Here is a 23216-nt window from a genome sequence, read left to right as displayed (position 1 = left end):
TAAGGTAACATGAAAATATCACTTTGATGACAGAGAAATTCCTTCAAACAAATGCTACCTAATTTCACAAGTGCAAAAAGTAGAGTTAATTTTACATATATTTACACACATATATTTACACACACACACACACACACACACACACACACACACACACACACACACATATATATATATATATATATATATATATATATATATATATATACACATATATATATATATATATATATATATATTTATTTATATGTGTGTGTGTGTGTGTGTATATATATATATATGTATATATATATATATATGTGCGTGTGTGTGTGTGCTGTATAGTATTGTATGCGTTGACTGATTATTAGCTTGGCAATTCCTTATCAAAATTAGTGTTTTTTTTCAATCGCATATTAATACATTTAGAAATGCACTTCTTTGGCTCTGATGTAGCGTGTAATCTGCAAAATAACATGTAACTAAAGTTATAAAATAAATGTAGTGAGTAAAGAGTTTAATATTTGTCTCTAAAATGTTGTGGACTGGAAGTGTAAAGTAGCAGAAAATGGAAACTCAAGTAAAGTACAAGCATCTCAGAATGATACTTTACAGCACTCGAGTAAATGTACTTAGTTACATTCCGTCACTGGTTGCTATTCACACATTGCTCTAGAGTTGCACTGATTAATTGATTGTAATTTATAAAAATTAATTGCTAACTATTTTGATTATTAGTTTATCGATTTAATTAAGTAAAAAAAATCTAAATGGTCAGCTTCAAAAATGCGATTATTTTCAGGTTCTGTTTCTCCTCAGTAACAGTTAACTGAATGTATTTCGGTTGTGGATGAAACACGACGTTGGAGAACTTCATCTTGGGCTTTTGGAGACACTTTCACAATATTCTGACATTTCATAGACAAAAAAATGAATTGATGTATCAAATGAATCATGCAGCGATTACTTGCACTCATCACGAAGTGTGGTCGCACAGCATGGGAGCTAATCTTGGCTTAGAGTTGCCCTCTGTGTTGTTTTTCCAACTGAACACCATGGCAGCTGATTTCACTCGGTACCCAGTGAACAACCAGAGTGCAGAGGGACTAATCAGTGAAAACAGCTGGTGTCTGATTGGACTGAAAACCTTCGCTGGAGTTCAAGAGGCAGCCTGAAAGAGGCTCAGAAAGAAAGGGGTTTTTACTCGTTTTGCACTTGCGTGATACACACTGATGGCTCAAACTGAATGTGTGAGCGTGATGATGGGCGAGAAAGCGAGAGCAGTGAGTGTGTGACAGAAAGAGAGAGAGAGAGAGAGAGAGAGAGATGAGTTCCACTCCACCCACATCCATCCGTGTCCAATGTGAGGGGGAGGTGAAACAGTTGAGAGCTCACTGTGCTATTAACTGGTGTTATCTAGTTGCCTCAGTGTGGAGAAGACGTTAGTCAAGACTGCTCCTCATCAGGTAGGACTCTCTCTTTATTTGGATGTATTAAACTTTTCCTGATTTTCATTCGTCTCACCAAAACAGGCCAGTTTAGATCCAATAAACGTGTTTTTGTGCTGCCAAGCAAGTTGTTATGAGCGACCTTCTTGCTTGATTATTTCAGATATGTTATTGTTGGCTACAGTCACAGCCCTCGGGTCATTAATGTCTCATAGCTCAGGCAGTACGTATGTGTTTGAGCTTGTGAAAACCTCAGTGTTAAACACGCATGATTACTGTTACAGCAACTGAAAAACCCTAGTCTCAAGTGCAAGGTTGAGACCAACTGAAAATAAAATATTACAGCACGTTGTGACGACAGGAGTCGGTGATTCACTGCTGATCACACAGAGAAAGTATGAAATGGCTCATGGAAAAGGGTGACATAGGCTGGAAAATTGAATATTGAGAGAGACTCCTTTTCTACAGGGGAGTTTTGGGTTTTCTGTAATACAGCAGACTCATTTTCAGCAGGTCAGATAATGTCTCAGCTGAAGAGAATGCTGATGAGTGGTGTTTGCTGCTGAAAAAAGGGGAAGTGGATGGGGGGAAAGAGAGAGAGAGAGAGAGAGAGAGAGAGAGTGTGTGTGTGTGTGTGTGTGTGTGTGGTGATGATTGTGTACAGAGGGTTATGATCCAGCAAGAAAACACCCTACTCTTCCCCTTTCTGATGTGAACTAAAAGTCGTCCTAACAAGGGATACCTTGTAGATACCAGTGGCTAAGTTGTCAATTTTCTGGTTCTCAAAATTCAGCCAGATGATGCATTGAAAGACTGTCATGCAGAGAGATGTTGCGGCCCTACTCTCTGCACTTCTTCATCTATAGTCTGCTGAGAGCAGGACAAGATGTTATGTAGAGTTGTTAGTTTCGGTCTTACTACTTGACAAAAATGGCAAGAAGCCAAAAGCAGAGCTTCTCATATAATTGTTTAGAGATGATGACTGTCAGTTTGTGTTTGTCAAACACAGTTTTGGTCAGATAAAACGGAATATACTAAAGATTCTCCATCGTCTACTTAGTTAGATGTTGATTCCCAGATTGTCAAAGGCCCGTCAGATGTCAGTCGGTCTTTAGCGCCATTCAACTTCATAATCTCAGGTGAATGTTCATCAGTTGTTGTTGTTGTTGTTGTTGTTATTATTATAGGTGTTTGTCTGGTCTAAGCTCTTGTTTCATTAGATAAACTGGAGCCTTGAGCCTAAACTGGAGTACACTTTCTGTAAAGATTCTCTGTCATCTACTTAGTTGTTGATTCTCAGATTGTCAAAGGCCCGTCGGATGATTTGAGAAAAGGGCAAGATAACACAAAGATAACAGAAAAGTTTGTTTCTGTCATACAACTTGGCAAACATGGCAAGAAACCAAAAAAACTGTTTTACAGAGAAATGTTACTCAATGATATCTGTGTGATGACAGTGTTGTCTGTCCACTCTAAACCCTAATTTCGGTTTGATAAACTTGAGCCGCAACGGGAATATACTTTCTATAAAGATTCTGTCGACCAGTTAGTTTGTCATCAACTCTGATCGTCAAAGGCCTGTCACATGATATTTTAAAAGAAATGGAGAACTTGATTTTAAAAATGGAAAGAAACAAAAGTTGACAAGTTAATTTTGTTCATGGTGTCTGGTCTAAAGTCGGGTCTACACTAAACGGTTCTCAGTCATCTGGTTAGTGAGATATCAATGAATACTAAGATTGATTAGCCATTTATTCTTAAAAATTCAGAATGTATAATGAGTGCATCAGTCAACTTGAGTAATGGGGGTAAAACTACCAGTAGTCTTCAGAAACGAACATCCCCACAGAGTTGTAGCAGCTTGTGGTTCACCCTATTTTTAGGGCAACTGAGCTGTTGCTGGAGCTATTTTTGCACCCAATGCAATTCTGCAGCGTGACCGACCGGTGCAGCAGGCAGCACATGCCAACTGGTTTTCTAGCTGTCTGCCGTTCAGCAGAGGGTGACCAGTTTGCAGAGATGTGTTACAGTAAGATGAACATGCGCTTTTTGCTCGTTCTGTTGCAGGAGGAAGTTAGCGTGGTCGGTTGAGTGGGGGGTGTTTCATCACCAACCGTGTGAGAGTTTGTAGAGTAGAGAGGCATGCTCGGGTGCAGCAGTGGGGCGCAGGGCTAGTTTCTTTGAGTTTTTTTCTGTTAAGAAGATCAGAATAGCTTGCATGCACTTGAAGCAGACTTTGACTCTGCAACAGACGTGAAACAGCTGGTATATCTTGCAAACCACACAAAATATCCACTTCCTTTTATCCAGAATTCCACCCGGTTGGAGCAGCTATGACTTCCCATGTGAAACTCCGGAAGGAAAAGGTTGGCTTGGTGGACTACGACACACAAATCAAAGGTAAAATGGTGACTTTAAGTAGCACTGTTCTCGGAACCCCTCCCTCTTCATCACACACACCATCTTAACTGTGATCAACATGTGTTCTTTGTGTGGAAAAAAAATCAGTTTCTCAACCCCACTAAGACTTTCAGAATGACTCATATTCTCTCTTGTGTTTCCTTCTCCCTGTCTTCCCCCCCCCCTTTCAGAGGTACGTTGCCAGCTTGTAGACCAGCTGAAGGTGTTGGACTTTCAGCTTGAGCAGAAGAGCCAGCAGCTCCAGGACCTGACGGACTACCTGCGACGACGGGGTGAGATCGAAAGCGAGTACGCTCGCTCCCTAGAAAAACTTGCTGAACGGTTCACCTCTAGGATAAAGAGGTAATGGCAAAACAGCCTCTGGCAGAGCGCGTGATGCACTAGAATGAACTAGCAGTCAATTTTTCATTTGAGGTCGCAGTTGTTGAGGCTTCTTGGTGGTATCTGACAGCTTTTTACATTTTTCCTTTCCATTTTTACCTGTGTTCAGGAAGGAGCCCAGTACTCACTCGGTGGCCCAGGTCTGGCTGGCCCTGCTGTCCCAGACCCGCCAAGAAAGTAAGGACCACAGTGGCCTGAGTGAGAGCTGCAGCAACGTCCTCCTCCAGCCGCTCACACACTGCCTAGAGTACACACAACGTCTTGCCAAGAAGGTACTGATATGAGCATTGGCATCGACCAAACACGAGCAGAGCCTTTCATTATTTGGGACAAGTCTACACCTGTACCGTGCAATTTACCTGAGTCAGAAAAACAAAGCCGTCACTTTCCTCTTCAGACTTTTAACCACTGTAATTCTCTTGAACTCTTGACATTAACTCATAGATTGTGGTTCACTGTGTTCCTTCTGTGTAGTGCCATCTCACCTTGTGGTCTTTTGTTTCCAGAGTAAAGACGTCTGTACTCAGCTGCAAGATGGGCTACTCAAGGTTACCACAGAGCTGCAAACTGTAAGTGTGAAACTCGCCACTGAAAAAACACTTTCGGTCCACCAAACAAATAAAGGAAAGCGTGGCTGTATGTGTCTGTGTGCAGGCATGGAGGACATACTACCAGTACCACTCTGAATACGTGTGTGCAGAGGGGAAGCTGAAGGAGGCAGAGAAACAGGAAGAAAAGCAAAAACAGAGCGCTGCAAAGAAACTGGGGAGGTTGATAGAGAAAGTAAATAAATGCCCTTTTATGTGGTATTACGTGCCGAGTGTGTTTGTGTACAATATCTAATTCTCCTTTTATTGATGGTTGTTTTTTTGTTCTGTAGAGACAAGGTAAGGTCCAGGAAGTCTACCTGAAGTGCAGCAAGGCTCGAAACGATTACCTCCTGAACTTGGCTGCAGCCAACGCCTCCATGAATAAGTACTACCTCCAGGACATCTCCACCCTCATAGATGTGAGCACATCACTTCACACCCTTCTGTGTCTGATGTCTTTTTTTACTTTCACAGAAGCAAACGCAATGTCTCACACATGGTCTCTGGGGCCATTCAGACCACATGGACCAATCAGTAATGACATGTAGAGATCAGTTTTTGTCTTTCTTTGAGTCATAATGTTCTGTACCCAGATGCAACTATCGTCAGAAACAAGCTTAAAAAGGCCTCTCGGGGTTGTGTTGTGTTTGGGCGTTAGGTTAGGATGAAGGCTTTCACTGCATCTGCTGTCATAATACAGCACATGTGCACGTCAGTTACAATGGCTTTGTTTTGCTCTAATCATCATTCCTTTTAATATTACTTGACAGCATCATTGTTAGTGTTTTATGAGCAATTTCTTCATATCGAATTCTTTCCTATATTAAGCAAAGAGTTTAATTGTAATGAAAGCTATTCCTTTTAGCCCGTCTCAACTAACCAAAAGTCATTGCCAATCTCAAGAGAGTGGAAAAACCCCCTTTGATGATCAAGGTGATGTTACGTGGACGCTAAATGAACGATAAACATACATGTAAAAAAAAAAAAATTGCTTCAAGAGGACCGTGTCCCTCGTGGCATACTGTGGGGGGTGCTCCGGGAGTACGGGGTCGGGGGCCCTCTGTTAAGGGCCGTGCGGTCCCTGTACTGCCGGAGCAGGAGCCTGGTTCGCATTGCCGGCAGTAAGTCAGACCTGTTCCCAGTGCATGTTGGACTCCGGCAGGGCTGCCCTTTGTCACCGGTTCTGTTCATTACTTTTATGGACAGAATTTCTAGGCGCAGCCACGGGCCGGAGGGGATCTCGTCTCTGCTTTTCGCGGATGACGTGGTCTTGTTGGCTCCTTCGAGCCGGGACCTCCAGCATGCCCTGGGGCGGTTTGCAGCCGAGTGTGAAGCGGCTGGGATGAGAATCAGCACCTCCAAATCCGAGGCCATGGTTCTCGACCGGAAAAAGGTGGCCTGCTCCCTCCAGGTGGGAGGAGAGTTCCTGCCTCAAGTGGAGGAGTTTAAGTATCTTGGGGTCTTGTTCACGAGTGAGGGAAGGACGGAGCGTGAGATTGACAGACGGATCGGTGCAGCGGCCGCAGTAATGCGGTCTTTGTATCGGTCTGTCGTGGTGAAGAGAGAGCTGAGCCGAAAGGCGAAGCTCTCGATTTACCAGTCAATCTACGTTCCGACCCTCACCTATGGCCATGAACTCTGGGTCATGACCGAAAGAATAAGATCCCGGATACAAGCGGCCGAAATGAGTTTCCTCCGCAGGGTGGCAGGGCGCTCCCTTAGAGATAGGGTGAAGAGCTCTGTCACCCGGGAGGAGCTTAGAGTAGAGCCGCTGCTCCTCCACATCGAGAGGAGCCAGCTGAGGTGGCTCGGGCATCTGTTTCGGATGCCCCCGGGACGCCTCCCTCGGGAGGTGTTCCTGGCATGTCCCTCCGGGAGGAGACCCCGAGGAAGACCCAGGACACGCTGGTGTGACTATGTCACTCAGCTGGCCTGGGAACGCCTTGGGGTCCTCCCGGAAGAGCTGGAGGCAGTATCCGGGGAGAGGGAAGTCTGGGTGTCCCTGCTCAGGCAGCTGCCCCCGCGACCCGGCCCCGGATAAGCGGAAGAAAATTGATGGATGGATGGAAAAAAGCTTTCTGGGACCACGCTGTTATTGGAACTGATTGGCGGAAGACCAGGGGGGAATTCCAAAAAGCGGGTTTTGTGAAAACTCTGAGTTTGTTAACCCTGAGATGAGAGAAACTCTGAGTTTTCAGTTCCAGAAAGAGAGGTAACTTGAACTCTGGGTCTGTTACTGCGGTATTACTCTGTGAACATAACCTGCTCACTGGCAGGTTTACCTGAAGAAACCCTGAGTCTGACGGAGCTGTCTGACAGCGACTGTACTTCCCTTCTCAGTCCGATCATGTTGAAGCAGAAATAATTCACGTAGTTTTACACCAGGAGGAGAATTTAGATTCCTTTAGATGAGCTATCACTCCCTGACGAGGCATGAACCGAACAGCATACCGCTTCTCATCAGTCCGTCCTTCATAATCTCCGGCTGCACAGCAAATATCAGGCTACACGTCATGACGTGCTCTCAGATCTGAACAATCCTCTTCATTTTTTCTTTTTTTTAAAAATCACTTCGCAGGTTAATAAATCACCTTCCAGCAGCCAGAAAAAGAGAAATAACTCACATTTCATTTGGCTTTCTTTATTTCCCACAGATCCCATCAGTATAGCCTATTGTATTTTTTCTAACGTAATTTCAAAGTCCGTGTTTCTAGTTTGCCGCCGCATTGAGTATAAGATTTAATGACTTCTAGTTGAATCTGTAGACAGTAAGTGTGTGTCTGCCTCTAATGTTGGGTCCTGGGGGTGAGTGACGCCCTCAGCCTCTGGTCACCCAGCGACCTGACTCAGGGCCAGCTCCTCTGCCTCTGTCGGACGTGGTGGAGGTGGAGGTGAGCACCACTTCATGTAAGGATACAGATGTGTGTTAAACAGCATCTGGTGGTGGTAAAAGCTACTACAAGTTAAAATATCCACTGAATAAACTTTTACTTTGTTTTAATATGTGAAATAAAACCGAAGTGAGGAGCCATCGTGACTGTTTCTATATGCCATTTTCAGCCGATTTAGATAAAATAAAACAGCCTGAAATAAAATGAAACAAAACATTTAACAACATTCAACCACTCCCTCAAAGGCAAATATAAAAGAAAGTTATGTTAAATTCAAAATGAAAAGACGACCGCATCTAAAACTCTGTCAATGATTGTTATTACTGCCGCAGCCAAGTTACTTTTTTTCCCCCAGAAAATGTCTGCTTCCCGTTTTCTCCCCTGTTGCCATGGTGAATCACTGTGTCAGAGCTCAATTGATGATGGCTTGTTACTAGTAGTCAGGCACGAGCTCAACTCGGAGCTAACATACTCGGAGTCGACTTACCTAACTCAGATCAGCTGTTCTGGAACTGAAAACTCAGTTTCACTTCACAGGGTAAGTCAACTCAGAGTTCAGGTTTTGACTCAGATTTTGTTAAACTTGCTTCCTGAAACAGGCCCCTGGTTATGGTCCTATAAGTTCTGTGTCAAAGAAATGCACATCCACATTTTTCACAACATATGTCCAACAAATCTGTCTTTTTCTATATTCTTAAAGATTCCAGTTCATCTTTACACAAGCCACATTTGTTATCAATAGCTAACACATTGTGTACATGAATATCCATGTTTGGGCTTGATTCGGAAATTCTATATTGTGTAGAATTTAATTATGATATGAAAATGTGAGTGTAAAAATGTACTCATGAACACAAAACACACAAACAACATTTATTTATTTATTGATGGTAGATTTCACATGCACAGGTGGGTTTACCACAATTTCTGAGCTTTTCTTATGCAGATGTAAATATATTAAATCCCTCACACGCCTACTTTATAGTACTAAAAACAATAACCAAACCATTTAGCTGTATTAATATGATTTTAGGAGGAGGAATGATGTTTTCAGGATGTTCATCCTCATGATCTCTATTAGATTGATTTTAATTACTATTAAGATTCTTCCTTCTCTGTACCATCATTTTTAGTGCATGTTTGCATATTTGAATGATGAAAAAAAATGTAATAAAAGGATTAAGCTATTAATATGAGTTATGTTAAACTTTGGCTAGTGTACTCTTAACTTGTTACGTGTCACTTATAGAGCTCAGTGGGTTCACCTTGCCCTGAAAACTGTGTTATACATATCCCCCTCCTCTTAAATCACTGTTAACTCATGTTTCTTGAATACATCTCATACTTCACAAGCACTTGGTTGGCATTGGTCTTTACTATCATGTTTGAGGAAATCTCCTTAGTTATATAGGTGATTATTGTCCATTTGCCGTGCCTCCCTCAGTGTGCAGATGCAGGGTACCACATCTCTTTGAGCCGGGTGATGCAGGCCTACCTGTCCAGTCGGTGGCGGGACCAGCAGAACCTGGGCACGGGGCTGCAGCAGCTCCAAGTCACCGTGTCCGGATTGGACCAGAGTCAGGACAGAGACACCCTCCTGCAGGACAACTATAACACCTTCTGTATGCCCCTCCGCTTCTCCTACCAGCCCCACGATGGAGACCAGGTCTGTATTTTTGTGTGCGTGTGTGTGTGTATTTATTGGATTAATGGGCTGTTTTGTGTTAATGAACTCTCCTGTGTCCGTCAGGTTACTGAGGTCAGGGCAGAGTGTGAGATGAGATGCGAGCTGGAGACCAGATTCAAACAGATCCAAACCAGACTGAAAGCGGTCACCGAGGAGACAGAAGAGGTAGAGTACACCACACCTCATTATCACCTAAACACAAATGTGTAGAACTCGTCACCAATGAGCCCGGGGCTTTTCTAACTGTAATTTATATGCAATTTATAAGTAGATGGAAAGCTCAGGTAAAGCTGTGAAGGCGAGCTTGTAAATATGAGGAAGAAACAAAGTACTGAACTTAATTTGTGTGTTGATTTCAAAATAAATTATTAGGATTGTATTTAGTTTTTATTTGTTTTTTTTTTATCTCTGCCACACTCTGTCATGCAGGCCAGTAAGAGCATGTCAGCGGCCCAGTCGTCCCTGCTGGAGAATATCGGTGACGATGATCTGGACCCCAGCAGCGGGTCATCTCAGGATGGCAGTACTGAGAACCTGACAGTCAAGCCCAGTGTGGCCCGACGCAGAGCCAACCTGCAGGAAATAGAAAACCTCTACATCACTGTAAGGCACTTTTTTAATTTATTTTTATTTTATGTTTTGTTTTTTTGTTAACACACCATGAGAGCAGTAAACTGATTTGTGTGATATACAGTTGGTGGATGTCAGATGTGGTTTCTTGGCTGAATTGTTTGTTGTTTGTTGTTTTGGTCGACGATAATGAGGACCACAGGGACTGACGGTGACAGCATGATAATGACTTTCAATTGCATCTGATTTGCAGATTTATTTATATAGTTTTAAAGTTTCATTATTTTTTAATTTCCTTTTTGTTTTAAATGCAGTTCAGTTTAATTTAGTTTCCGGAGTTGTTTTGGTGTAGTTTTTATTGTTTGACACGTGTAGTCTTTTTGTTGTTTTTTGTTATGATATATATGGGGGTATTTTTCAGTGGCAAGAATAAGTTCAGGATCGATATTGCACACCTGATCAAGGCAATTGACTCACAGTCATGTAGACACCAAAGTCTCAATGAACATGCGCTGCTATTTTCAGTTTTATTTCACAGCTAGTTTTTGCTGATTTGTTTCACAGAGAGTGAAAGAGTACCTTCTAGGCAGCTCCCTGGTATGTAAACTGCAAGCCAAGCATGACCAGCTCAAAGTGGCCGTGGAAAAAGGTATCGCTTCTGCATTTCTCACGAATCAATACCAAAAGGCTAACTGCTGACCCATTTGATAACAGTTGCTGCATTGTGTGGTATCATTTCCAACTAAATCATTTTACTATAACCTGCATCCAAAGATGAAATCTTGTTCTCCTGATTTATCCTTACAGTCTGGCTCTCATTTATGCTGGTTCTTTTTCTTCCTTTTCTCCTCCTAGCTGAAGCGTCAAACGGACATCAGCCAAGGTATGGATTTAAATTTTAAGTTCTGATATAGAGTCGATGTGTTCTTGGTTTATTTTGTGAGTCAATTGCGTCTTCACATTATGGTATTTGGCTCTGCAGACAAAATGGAATGTCTATGCGAATCAGGAAGAATCACTCGAGTGCCAATTTGAATCACAACCACAAACTCTTTAAAGGAGACATGCTCTCATTCATACAGGTACCTTCCACCATGACAACACAATCTCACCCTGTCCTCTTTTAGCAATTCTCTGTCGTGGTATATTCAATCTACTGTCACCTTTTTTTTTCGGTTGGCAATGACGTGTTCGATTTGCTGTTTGGGACCTGTATCCTGAGATGTATTTTCTTTCAGGCATCAGGACAACAGATCCCAATTGTTGTGCAAAGCTCCATTTGCTTCATCAACCTAAACGGTGAGTATTCAAGACGGAGGGAGCGCGGAAACAGCAGCTGCACGTTTACAGCTCAAGCGCAAAAACATATTTGACTATTACAGGAGAGTGATCCCATTTGTATTTTATTTCCTTTTAAACAAATAAACCTAAAGTAACATTTCAAGCCAGTTAGTGGCATTTGAAAATTCCCAGCTTGAGTGCCACTCAGGGGTCACAGTAAAAGTCTATTGTAACAGACATCAGTTTCTTGAAATGAATAGGCTGAGAGCAACACACAGTCTGCAGCTTTATTTACCATGATTGTCCCCAGACACATGGTTATGATAAGCATTGAATCTGAATGTTCTCAGATCGTTTAGATCACCAAGGAATTCTTATAATCTGTCTGTCTCATCAGGTCTCCACCATGAAGGGATATTCAGGGTGCCGGGGTCTCAGATGGAGGTCAACAACCTGAGGGATGCCTTTGAGCGAGGTAGGCCTGTGTGTTTTTGTCCGTGTTTCCGTGACTCATATGCATCCTTACAGAGTAGCCCCCCCCCCCCCCCCCCACCCCCACCCCCCCACTGTGGAGCATTAATAATGTGGGGCAGTGTGCTGTGGGCTTCCCCTACAGGAGAGGACCCACTGGCTGAACGGAGATGTGACCTGGACTCTGTCGCTGGAGTGCTGAAACTCTACTTCAGAGTTCTGGAGAATCCCCTCTTCCCCATAGAAAGCACCAGCCAACTTCTGGAGTACGCTCGTAAGTGTGTGTGTTTTATATATGTGTGTGTGTGTGTGTGTGTGTGTGTGTGAGAGCATATGTGTTGAAATGTGAAATGAGTGTCGCTGAGAGTGCACAGCAGTAGCTTATCTCTCTTTCATCACCTTTTCTCAGAAATAAAGAACGAGGCGGAGAGAGCCGCTCAGCTCAAAACGGTCATCTCCTCCTACCCCAAACCGGTCATCATCGTAATGAGATACCTCTTTGCATTCCTTCATCAGTGAGTATTTAAACAGTCATCACTGTTCAGGAAGTGTGTCTACATGAATGATAATGACTCACAGGAAACCACGTTTTTTTAGTGAAAGGAGGGACAAAATGTTTTTACTAGTTAGCTTGTGTCTTATTAAATCTGACAGCAGTATGATGGATCAGGGGCTTGTTTGTCCACAATATATATTTATTAGAATCAAATGTAATGAAAACTCCAGAGTTCCTACCATTATAGGGGTTCAGGTTTAGGGGCAAGCAGCCTATCTGTTTTGGGCGTCACCTAAGCTGGATGAATCTAAAATCATTGGGGAGATCATCCTAACTTACTAAGTGACCTTTCCCAGATCTAATAGTTGTGGTTGGTCCCCAGTGGACTTGTTTAGTTAGTTTGATCATTAAGCTTCTTGTATATCGTTTACGTATTCTCGAACTCTATGTCTCTGCCTCCAGTGTGTCTCAGTACAGCGACGAGAACATGATGCAGCCTTACAACCTGGCTGTGTGTTTTGGCCCCAGCCTGGTGAGAGGGCAAAGCGACGATGATGTCGTCACCCTGCAGCCTCAAATCAACGCCCTGGTGAAGAACATCATCATCCAGCATGAGAGCATCTTTCCCAGCCAGAGTGAATTACAAGGCCCGGTGTATGAGAAATGCATGACACTGGAGGAGGATGACTGGTGAGAGAATAGATGTTCATACACCACACAACAAGGATGCAATGTTTGGTGGAAGGATCCCCTGAGGGTTTTTTGTTTTTTTTCCTATACAGTGAGCCTATCATTGAAGAAGGCGATGTGGAGGCTGAGTACACACATGGCAGAGATGGTAAGTATGTGCTTATCTTAGTTAATCAACTGTGATGGTGTCTTTGAATAGAATAAAAGACAGTGATGTGCTTACAGATTTGGAAACGGGATACTCGGCTGACAACAGCACAGGCTCGTTTGCAGCAGCGACACAGAAGCCAGACCGCCCCAGAGCCAACAGCAGCGGTTCCATCGAGAGCAGAAGGTTGTCGGGTGGGCCAGCAGGGGGCGGAATCACTTCGGGTGGGAAACTAATGCTCCAGATTCCTGTTGGGCCACAGTGCAAGCCACGGCGGCTCCACTCTCCTGGCAATGTGCGCAGAGAGTGAGTACCACTGAATGTTTCAGCGTTTCAACAGATTGTGTTTGTGTGCTAAATTAATATTCACTGTTTCATTACCTTTTTTTTTAACATACAGATATCAGGAACACTCATCTTCTGAGGATATTCCCATTCAATTAGACAAGGTCTGTTTTGTTTTTCTCATTGGTTTACTGGTCCAACTATGTGACAAGGCAAACCAAGGGTTTGTAAGTTGTAACAGAAGGCATCTTCCACCGCTTTTATGTAGATAAAAAGTGATAGGACTATAATGTTCTAGTGAGTAATCTGCAACTATAAATGTCAAGTCCTTGAGAGGTTTTTAAAACAAGTTATCAATCAAGTCTTAAGTAGTTAATGTTTCAAGCTGTTCATAAAACTGATTCAGATGTTTTCCAGAGGCAAAGTTGTTGAGCCATCCTTTTAGAGATTTTCCTGATGAACTGATGAGAGCTAAAGAGACAAATCATGTTTCATACTGGGTGAGGAAAACACAAAGCAAAGTGTTGTCAAGCTGGCAACTCAAAAGTGATTTATAAACCGCTTTCTAGGGTTCTGTAGCGCTTTAGTGAATTTATTCTAGTTATAACTTACAAACCCTTTAAGTGTCTTAATAAAAAGTTGCACCGACTTACTGACGATTTCATGACAATAGTGCAGTTTGACTCTTCCGACAAACATACTCGGAACGTCTCGAGCAGAAGTGGGTGCAGAGAACAAAGGCGAGTTTTGTCTTTTTTTCCTCTCTCTCTCACCACCATTGTTTATCTCATCTCACAGGAGGTCTGTCGCCAGATGGACTCTGTCTTCAAGGAGCTCCTCTTGCGGCAAGGAGTGTCGGATCCCTCCACCACCGCCGCCTCCTCTCCCTCTGCCCAAGCTGCCCAAAGGAAAGGGAAGCGGGATGGACGCAGAGGGAGATGAGCAAGGCCCTTCAAAGGAGCAGATCCACTGGACTGGCAGGGACAGGCAATAGTTGATGACATGGGAAGAGGGAGAGAGACAATACAAATGAAAACTGAGGCGTAAGGTCATGTGCTCTGACAGTAGCTTTCGGCACATCTATTTCTAGAAAACTGAGATCACTGACCTACAGTCCCTTCTCGGAGGTGTGTTGATTGGCTTCTTTCCACAGGGCGGCTCCTGACTCAGATGCCCTTCCATTCATGTTTTCTACAGCAGACTCCTGTTGAGACTGCAGACCTGCTGTACAATGTGGAAACTGTGGATTACTTGAAATGCACGTGTGTTTTTTGTACAGCTGAGTGTGCTTATGCAACTATCCGCATCTGTGTAGATGTTCATTGATATTAAATGGTTTCCACTTTAAGACAAATTTTCGCAGTCATTTTTAGTCGGTAAATACACATCTCCATTCAAAATAAACATCCATTATTCACGTAAAGATAAGAAAACTGTGACAACTAGCTGTAAGGAATTTGTACATATTAATTATTTGTAATTCGATTGACACTTTGATTTGTCTGTATATCTAAGCTATATGGAGAATAAATATTTTGTCTATTCTGCCAGGTTTGTCTTACCTTTTTATTTCCTTTTTTTTTTTTTTGTGGAGTATGTAGGACAGAAACTGCCAAAATCTGAAATAAATGAATGACTCAATAAATTAATATGCCATTAAATGCACTAAAGGTGATAATACACGGACATGTAGGTATTAATTAATTTGAAAAATGTATGAATTTATATTTTTGTTTTAATTTGTTTCTGCATGTAAATATGTATATTCATCTACATGTATATACTTTCCCAAACAGAAATATCATTTTTTTTTATGTTTTTATTAATGTCTGTATTAATGTTTGTATAATTTATGCATTTAATGGCATTACCTGTTTATTGGGCCATTTATTCTATTCTTGATTTTGGCAGTTTCAGTCCCCTATATATGAGGACTGCAATATAGGGGATGTATCACCTGATTTTTTGATTAGTAGGCTTAAACTATTGAATGTTTCTTGATTATAAATTCTCTTTTTTTTATGAATGGTGAAATAAAGGCTTTTTAGAAATATCTTATATCTGAAAAACTACAACAAAAAACAATAGGACTGTTGCAAAAACAAAAGATTATGGTCAAGAAACATTTAATCAATAGTTTAATTAGCCCATGTCTAATTAATGATATTAATGAGCCCTATTCCACTTTGAATCTGACAGATTAACCACAGACGGGCCTGGCTTTGAAATGGTAATGGAATTAAAGAAAGCAGCCATCATTGATTATTACTGTTATTGATAACATCTGTTTTTGCTGCTGTGACAAACATTTCTTCTGTGAAAAAAAGTCTATTCACTTGAATGACAGTTTGAAAGCGTTACTAAACATTTACACATGGAGAAAACTTTTATTAAGAGTTAGACAGTCAAATTGTACAAATATTTATGATTTCTGAATTATTCTAATGGTGACGCACATGGTAGATGCCAGAAGGATGGAATAAAAGACAAAGGAAAAGTAACTGATTAAAAAGACCCACATGTTTGGATGCTTTTGCAAAGCTTGAGATAAAAATCATTTGGATGTATTGTGGTTAGGATTTTTTAGTTGATTAAATACCTTTCTAATTCACATTTGTACGGTGCATGTGGGATTATATTGGTAATGTTATTTGGCCAATATCAGCCTCAAGACCTAAAAATAAGTCTTTAAACCATAAGGATGTAATAAATTCAGTGGTGGATAGAGTATTTATGCAATTTACTCTATCACAAGAAGAAATCCTGCATGCAAAATAGAACTTCTATGTTTAACCTCAGAATTTTACAATATTAATGATGTAATAAAACAAACTCAGAAATATAAATTTTTCCATAACTGAATAAACAAGTTGTTCTCAGAGGAAAATAATGTCCCCAGAACACTATTTGAAGCTAGAAAGGTGGCAGGGTCCGCTTCATTTAAACAAAGTAAAACTGCATGAAACTGTTTTGTTGTCAGTTGGTTTATTCTGTTTATTTAGTCATGAAAACAAAGAGTTTATTTATCTAGTTCTTTTAGGCATAAAGAAAATCAGTCAATGAAGATCTTTTTCTTCTGATTAAAATGTCCTCCCAAGAATTATACTTGCACCTTTAATAAGAATAGTGAAGTTTTATCAGCAACATTTTTAAAGTATACAGTAAAAGTTTTGATAGGTCAACAGACTGCCTTCTTTTCACGTTATATTATTGTATAGGTTTATAATCACTAACGCATGAATAAATAATACGTATTCAAATGTTTAAGCTGATTTGGCATGAGCCTATTTTAACTGTCGTGTAGCCTACTTTTGGTCTGTCACATTCATGTTTTCAATTGAAAATAATCTACAGCGGAAATTGTATGGCTTTCACATATTTTTTTCAAAGTAAAAAAGCACGGTATTTCCCTTATTGTAGTGAGGTCGATTTATACAGTATCCCACGAGGTGGAAACATTCAGGTAGGCTACGAGTAACGTCACTTAAAAATTCTCAACTACATGGACTTAGTTCTTCCACTACTGGATAAATATTACACAAAAACCAACGCACCTCACAGCTTTCACAAAATAAACCACATTTAAATTATTGTATGTAAACAAATGTGTGGTTAAACGTATTAAAATGACTACAGGACATTCATTTTTTCACTCATTCAAAGCTTATCCTCTGTTTTGATTCAGATCAGATGACGTGTCGACACGGTAGCTTCCCAGAATGCTTCGCGGCGCAACAGTCCACGTCATTCCTGCGCAGCCGCAGAGGGGTAGCAGCGGTGCGCTGAGGTGGACTTCTTTCCTTCTGTCAGTGTGAAAGGAGCAGAACAGTTGAGCTGCTGGACCTCAGGAACAACACAAAACCCTCCCAGACAACCTCTCAGACGCCACGATGATTCGGATAGCCGCTTTCCTCGCTCTGCTGGTGGTCGCCTGCTCCGGTAAGTCAGCGGGGAACCGGTGGGAGACATCTGCGGGGGTTAATTATCCCTTAATGCTAACCAGATATAGCAAGTAGCTAAGTAGCCCATTGAATCACTTCGATTGGTGCTCTGAGTTAGGGGGAATATAAGGCTTGTTGATATGCGCGTTAACTGTTAACTCTGTGCAGATGATATCTTGGTGTCAAGGACTTTATTAACCCTTCTTTGCATTGTGTGGTTACAGGAGAGAGCTGCACGGACCCAGTGATCACTCCTTCGGCCTACACCACCTCTGACGCCGTCATCTCCTCCGAGTCTGTCTTCATCGTTGAACTCAGCCTGGCCTGTGCCAACGGAGCTCAGGTAACAGTCCACTTCTAACACTTCTAACACGAACAGACAGTCTGATTATATGTTGATGTTATCGTGCCGTTGTCTTCCACTGATGATCATTTCTGTGCTCTCCAGAGTGTGACTCTGTATGCTGATGTCAATGGAAGACAGTTCCCAGTGACCAGAGGCCAGGATGTTGGCAAGTACCAGGTATGGAAGTGGCTTCACGTTCATATGCACTGTGTGAGGCATTAGCTGTCATTGTGAAATGCAAGATAATGGCCCTGAAGAGGGTCTGAGCATGGAGCCACAATGAGTCGAGTACTGAGTGCTGTCCAATTGCAAATCTCAGTTTGTCACATTTACACACTTATAAACTAGGGGGAGGCCATTAATCAGGCTGACATTCAGCACTTTTCTGATTATCGGTATCAGGGATTTTTCTGTGAGATTGCAGATTAACTATACTCATTTAAAAATGTCCTCTGATGCAGTGTCCTCTCACCCACAACATCTGATTGATAACCTGTCACAGCTAAAAGCCTATAAAACATGGAATAACCTGAATCTACAAGGAGTAGAAGTTAAATGTATCAATAAATGTAGTAGAGTGGAAGTGAGAAGTAGCAGTAAATAGAAATACTAATACTAGAAATACCTGAAAATTTTACTTAGGAACATTACTTGAGTAAATTGTACTCTCAGTCCATCACTGGTTGTTCAACAATTTTGACACAAAGAGTTACATTTTTACTGCAAAGGTGAACAGTCTGTCACAACCTGGAGTTTATCAAAAAACAAAATCATTCTGATATCAGACATGTGACTGTTCAACTGTCTGATCATTAATCAGCATCTGCAATGCCCCACATTACCTTTCGGACATGAACTGGGAGGAAATTGTCACTTCAATCTAACAACCCTATCACTTCACATGATGGCCAGTAGATCTGCGACTAACATGCTAAGGGTTAAGCTGCCAATTACTCTACAAAATGTCCCAAAAACTTCAAAAAATGCTCATCACAATTTCCCAGAACCCAAAGTGACGTCTTCATATTGCATCTTTTGTCCAACCAACAGTCCAAAACCCAAAGACTCTTTATGTACTTTAATACATGACAAGGAAATGCAGTAAATCCTTCCAGTTGAGAAGCAGGAGCCAGGAAATGTTTGAGATTTGTGCTTGAATAATTAATTAAATGATTAGCTGATTACGAAAACAGCTGACAATATATGAACTTCTCAATCTAGCCATTTTTTTTCTGTTTGCACACAACCCCGTAGGTCAGTTTTTGTCCGTGCAAAGAAGCACACCAACGTGATTGTCATTGAGGAGGGACTGTTTGAAAGTACACTGTTATCCCTGTTCATTCATCACCTCTCTATTACAGCAGGGTTTAATCTTTTCCTCCGAGTGGCCATACAGAACAGCCATAAGCACTTTAGCATTTTGTTTGTACAGCCCAAATCCTCCGCGGCTCAGAAACACACTCCACAACCTCTCGGCATGGAGTGAAGGCTTCTGATTTAGACACTCTAAAAAACAAAATCGGATATTTGTCAACATGTGACTTCTTCCCTCAGGTGTCCTGGAGTCTTCCTCACAAACAGGCCAGCTCTGGAACATATCAGGTCAAATTCTTTGATGAGGAGTCCTACAGTGCCCTGCGCAAGGTCAGTATTCAATTGTTGATCATAGTTTCCTGCCAGTAAGCTCCACTTGCTTTGCTACGTCCCATCTTTTTGAGGGAAAAACTGTTTAATTTGAATTGCACATTTTGAATCTGCTTTGTTCCAGGCCCAGAGAAACAATGAAGATGTAAATGCCATTGAGCCTCTCTTCTCTGTCAACATTGACCACAGGGTGAGTCTCCTATTGACCCTCAGATTGAACACATGACTGCACTCATGGCGCCATAAATCTTGTTTAACTCAATAAACACTTGCAAATTAGAGCTGCTACAATAAGTGTTTTCATAGGATTCATTGAATCATATGAATACTTGTGTGAAGTGATAAACCCACAGAATTATCACCTGATTTTGCGATTCCCCTCTTAGCTTTACAGAGCTGTGTAGCATCTTTCTATTCTGTATTTGGACTTTACAGCTTAAGTGTTTTTGGTTCAGTCTTGGGGCATCGATCAGCAGGCAGCCTTTTTTCTGCAAAAGGTTCTATGAATTCGATCGAGTAGTGACCAAAAACAGACCTAAAAGGACATGAATATTGGACGTACATTCACTGGACAGCCAAAAATACAACTGTCAATGAATGACGAGGTTGCCCCGAACATTCGAGATTGTGTAATTAGCCATGTGATTACTGGCATTTTTTTCCCCAATTCCCCAAGAGACCAAAAAACTTTAGTTATTGCAGGTATTCACTGTAGAGTATTATTCCTTAATCAAACCAAAAAAAAAGTTAACATGAAATGGATTTAGGGCATAATTTAGTTGGACGACATACAATCAAGTCAAGTAACTTCTAAAGGATGTCCCTCCCCACTACAACAGAATTTTTATTGAATTGTGGTCATTGTGTGACATGAGGCGCAATCTGAGCAATCACCCATGTTGCTTACAGCCTCAGAGTATTCTTAGAACCAGGTGAAACTGGAACATGTAGTTGGTCATCACTGTTTACGTCTCCTCTATAAACCGGTGATGAGCCTCTATTTTCTTTAATCTCTCTACAGGGTGCGTGGAACGGCCCATGGGTGTCGACTGAGGTGGTGGCAGCCCTCATTGGTATCCTGGTGTACTACATGGCCTTCAGCGCTAAGAGCACCATCCAAGCATAATCAGATTCACAATCACTATTTAACCACCGGATCGTAAAAGACTGAATTCAGGTGGCGATGACCTACGATCCATCATCCAGTGTGGTGTCGAGCCAAAAGGGTTTCGCCACATGGTCTGCTTTGGGACGAGGAGAAAGAGCAGTCTTCGTATTTCTTTTTATTCAGACTGTGTCTGAATGCCATCAGTCTTATCAATTTACAGATGAATTGCGTCATGAGTTTGTCTTGTCAATGTGGAGGAAATTTTGTAATTTTGATAAAACAGTAAACCTGGACCACAAAAGCCAACCAAACAAATTAAGATCATGTACTGTATAATGTCCTGCTTAAAAAAATTGTCCCTACTCCAAGACCAGTTCATTATTTGTCCTTCTGTGTGGATATGATGGGCAGAGTGGGACTGTACAGATGTGCTGAACACCAACAGGGAGAGGTCAGGATCTCGGTGCGCATGAAAAATAACGTGACTGCACTGGCTGGCCTGAAAAGGCCAAGTGTATTCGTCTCTTCCAGTGAAATGAATAAATGGCTTGTTTTTCTTTGAGTGTGATGTTTTGGTTCATGTGATAGACCTTCTATAAATTGCTTTATCTCCAAGGCAGACTGAACACATCATGGCTACTTATTCCAGATGTTTTTTCTTTTTTCAATGCTTCTATGCTGACGATAGCCATGCCTGAGGAATTGTTTATGGGTCGTCTGTCCCATTCTTGTGTATGCAGTATCTCACTAACGCCTTGATGGGATTCATTCAAAATTTGGCACAAATAAAATAATACAATTTATTTATAAAGCACTTTTCCAAACTATACAAATGCTTCCCTGAAAAAGAAACTCCAGCAGATGAACACAAATGAAAATTGAACAGAACACTGGGATAAAACAAGGTAAAGTTGAAGTGGACTGAAATGATAAAACAAAGACCTTCTCTTCAGTAAATATTCTAAATGTATACAAACACTCAAGGATGAACTGATAGGAATTTGGTGGTCAAAGGTCACCTTACCTCACAAAACACCTCAGTACTCAATAATCCATAAACTAATAATGACACAACATTCACACAAATGTCTAATAGGATTAAATTTATATGTAGTGATGACATAATGTTATGCAGAAAAACTTTTATTGCCCATTATTCAACGCCATAACTCTTGAACAGACTAAGACACAGACTAATTCCTGGAGAGATGAAAAATGGTTATACAGATATACTTATGGCTCTATATGATCTGATTAACAGTTTCTAATAATTTCCCTAAATAATGATTTACACAATCCAGACTAAAAGAATCATATGAGAACTAAATTTGACATTTTAAAGGGTACTCATGATCATGTTAAGTAGTTATCAATGGATAAGAACAACTGTTGTTGCTGTAAACATGTTCAGTTGGAAGGTTGTGGCTGTACTCTCAGTGGAAATCTGGGCTATTTTTGTCTGCAGAGGAGAGGCATCACTGTCCCACTGGTGTTCCTAGATAGTCAAGGAGAAGTACGTGTTCAGACACAGCAGCAGCACTCCAGCACCTGATATCCTGTCCTGTTTCCTGTTTTCTCTCCGTGGACACTACACAACGTTAAACATGTTGTAGGTGTTAAATCAGCAAACAGGCACTGGAGCTGCATGTGTTGCTGACCTGCTGTAATGCAGTGCCACCAGTTGAACACATCGTGGCAGCGCTGTGCTGCTTCCTTAACGTCTCTTTGGATTAAAGGTGATTTTGACTGGTTTAATATCAGCTGTTGCTAATTTAATGCAACACATTGCTTGACGCACCTTGAGCTCCTGCTCTGTTTTACATCCACCTCACTAAGGGTTTGTCACATTTACGGGCACTTAGGGCAATCGCGTGCTTATGTGATATAGTTTGTTAAACTTAGCGTGTCTATTTTTGTAGTCGGCCCAAATCAGTGTTTGCACACACTGCACAGCACGTATAGAGAGCAGCACGACTGCAAACTCTCACTGACTCCCATGAGACTAATGTAAACTCTGCATGTGAGTAACATGATCTGCACACATAAACACTGCACAGTGTACAGAGCGCACCAGAAGAAGTTTCTCACATGTCTGGCTTTCTTTAGCATTGTCAGCACAAACACACACCTTCTCAGGGTGTAAGTACATCCCAGCTTTTGTCTCCTCTCACCTTGGAGAGGAGACAAAAGAGACATCATAATGTTGTTAATTCAAAGAAGACGTGAGCTGGAGTGAATCCAGAGATGCTCCCTCTCAGAGTCATCTATTAGGCTGTGGGAAGTTGATGAAGGGATATAAATGGAATGAACAAACAAACAGGCAAAGAGGACCACTGAGTCGATGCTGATACAAGACTCGTCCTTGCCTTTGTTGTGTGATGGAGTTTAAAGTGCACAACTCCAACCCACACATCAGGGCAGATTATTGCGGATGTGGAGTGAAATATTTTGAGATTGTTGCTTTTGTTTCAGAGTAAATGCACTCACAGGAAGTCATGATTTATTCTTTCAATGGTGGATTGTTTATCTGTCGATTGTTTTTTTTTTCTGTTTAAAAAACTAATTTACAATGTCATGTAAACGAACCAATGGGAGTCACATTTATTTTAATATAGTTACACGACACATGGTTTTAATTGCACCTTACAAGCACCTTGTAATGTGGTTTTCAGAGGTTTACAGAATGTACAATTAGTCTTTTTTCTTCATATTATTATACAACAAAGCAAACATGGCACCTTGCCAAGGCCCAACAGTCCTATTCAATTTAAACCAAAATTATATAACTGTTTTACCTTACAATAACAACTTAAAATAAATTTTAATGGTACTAATTGGA

The 23216-nt window shown here is 41.3% G+C and overlaps 2 protein-coding genes across 2 annotated transcripts; both read left to right on the top strand.

Annotated features, from left to right (window-relative positions):
* Positions 1 to 1113: 1113 nt before the first annotated feature.
* Positions 1114 to 14888, top strand: arhgap4a (Rho GTPase activating protein 4a). Its single transcript, XM_030423380.1, has 22 exons — positions 1114 to 1445; positions 3738 to 3827; positions 4019 to 4190; positions 4339 to 4501; positions 4736 to 4798; positions 4884 to 5012; positions 5110 to 5238; positions 9155 to 9376; positions 9461 to 9562; positions 9827 to 10000; positions 10532 to 10616; positions 10823 to 10850; positions 10950 to 11049; positions 11206 to 11266; positions 11646 to 11723; positions 11865 to 11993; positions 12129 to 12234; positions 12678 to 12905; positions 12998 to 13053; positions 13131 to 13359; positions 13454 to 13502; positions 14137 to 14888. The coding sequence occupies exons 2-22, from the start codon at positions 3761 to 3763 to the stop codon at positions 14278 to 14280; spliced, it is 2514 nt and encodes an 837-aa protein (XP_030279240.1). The 5' UTR covers positions 1114 to 1445; positions 3738 to 3760; the 3' UTR covers positions 14281 to 14888.
* Positions 14889 to 17079: 2191 nt separating this feature from the next.
* Positions 17080 to 20939, top strand: ssr4 (signal sequence receptor, delta). Its single transcript, XM_030423727.1, has 6 exons — positions 17080 to 17277; positions 17504 to 17622; positions 17728 to 17802; positions 19180 to 19269; positions 19394 to 19459; positions 20291 to 20939. The coding sequence occupies exons 1-6, from the start codon at positions 17229 to 17231 to the stop codon at positions 20393 to 20395; spliced, it is 504 nt and encodes a 167-aa protein (XP_030279587.1). The 5' UTR covers positions 17080 to 17228; the 3' UTR covers positions 20396 to 20939.
* The last annotated feature ends 2277 nt before the right edge of the window (positions 20940 to 23216 follow it).

The sequence above is a fragment of the Sparus aurata genome, chromosome 7, assembly GCF_900880675.1.
Source record: "Sparus aurata chromosome 7, fSpaAur1.1, whole genome shotgun sequence".
NCBI lineage: Eukaryota > Metazoa > Chordata > Actinopteri > Spariformes > Sparidae > Sparus > Sparus aurata.
This window is presented reverse-complemented; position numbering and strand designations above follow the sequence as displayed.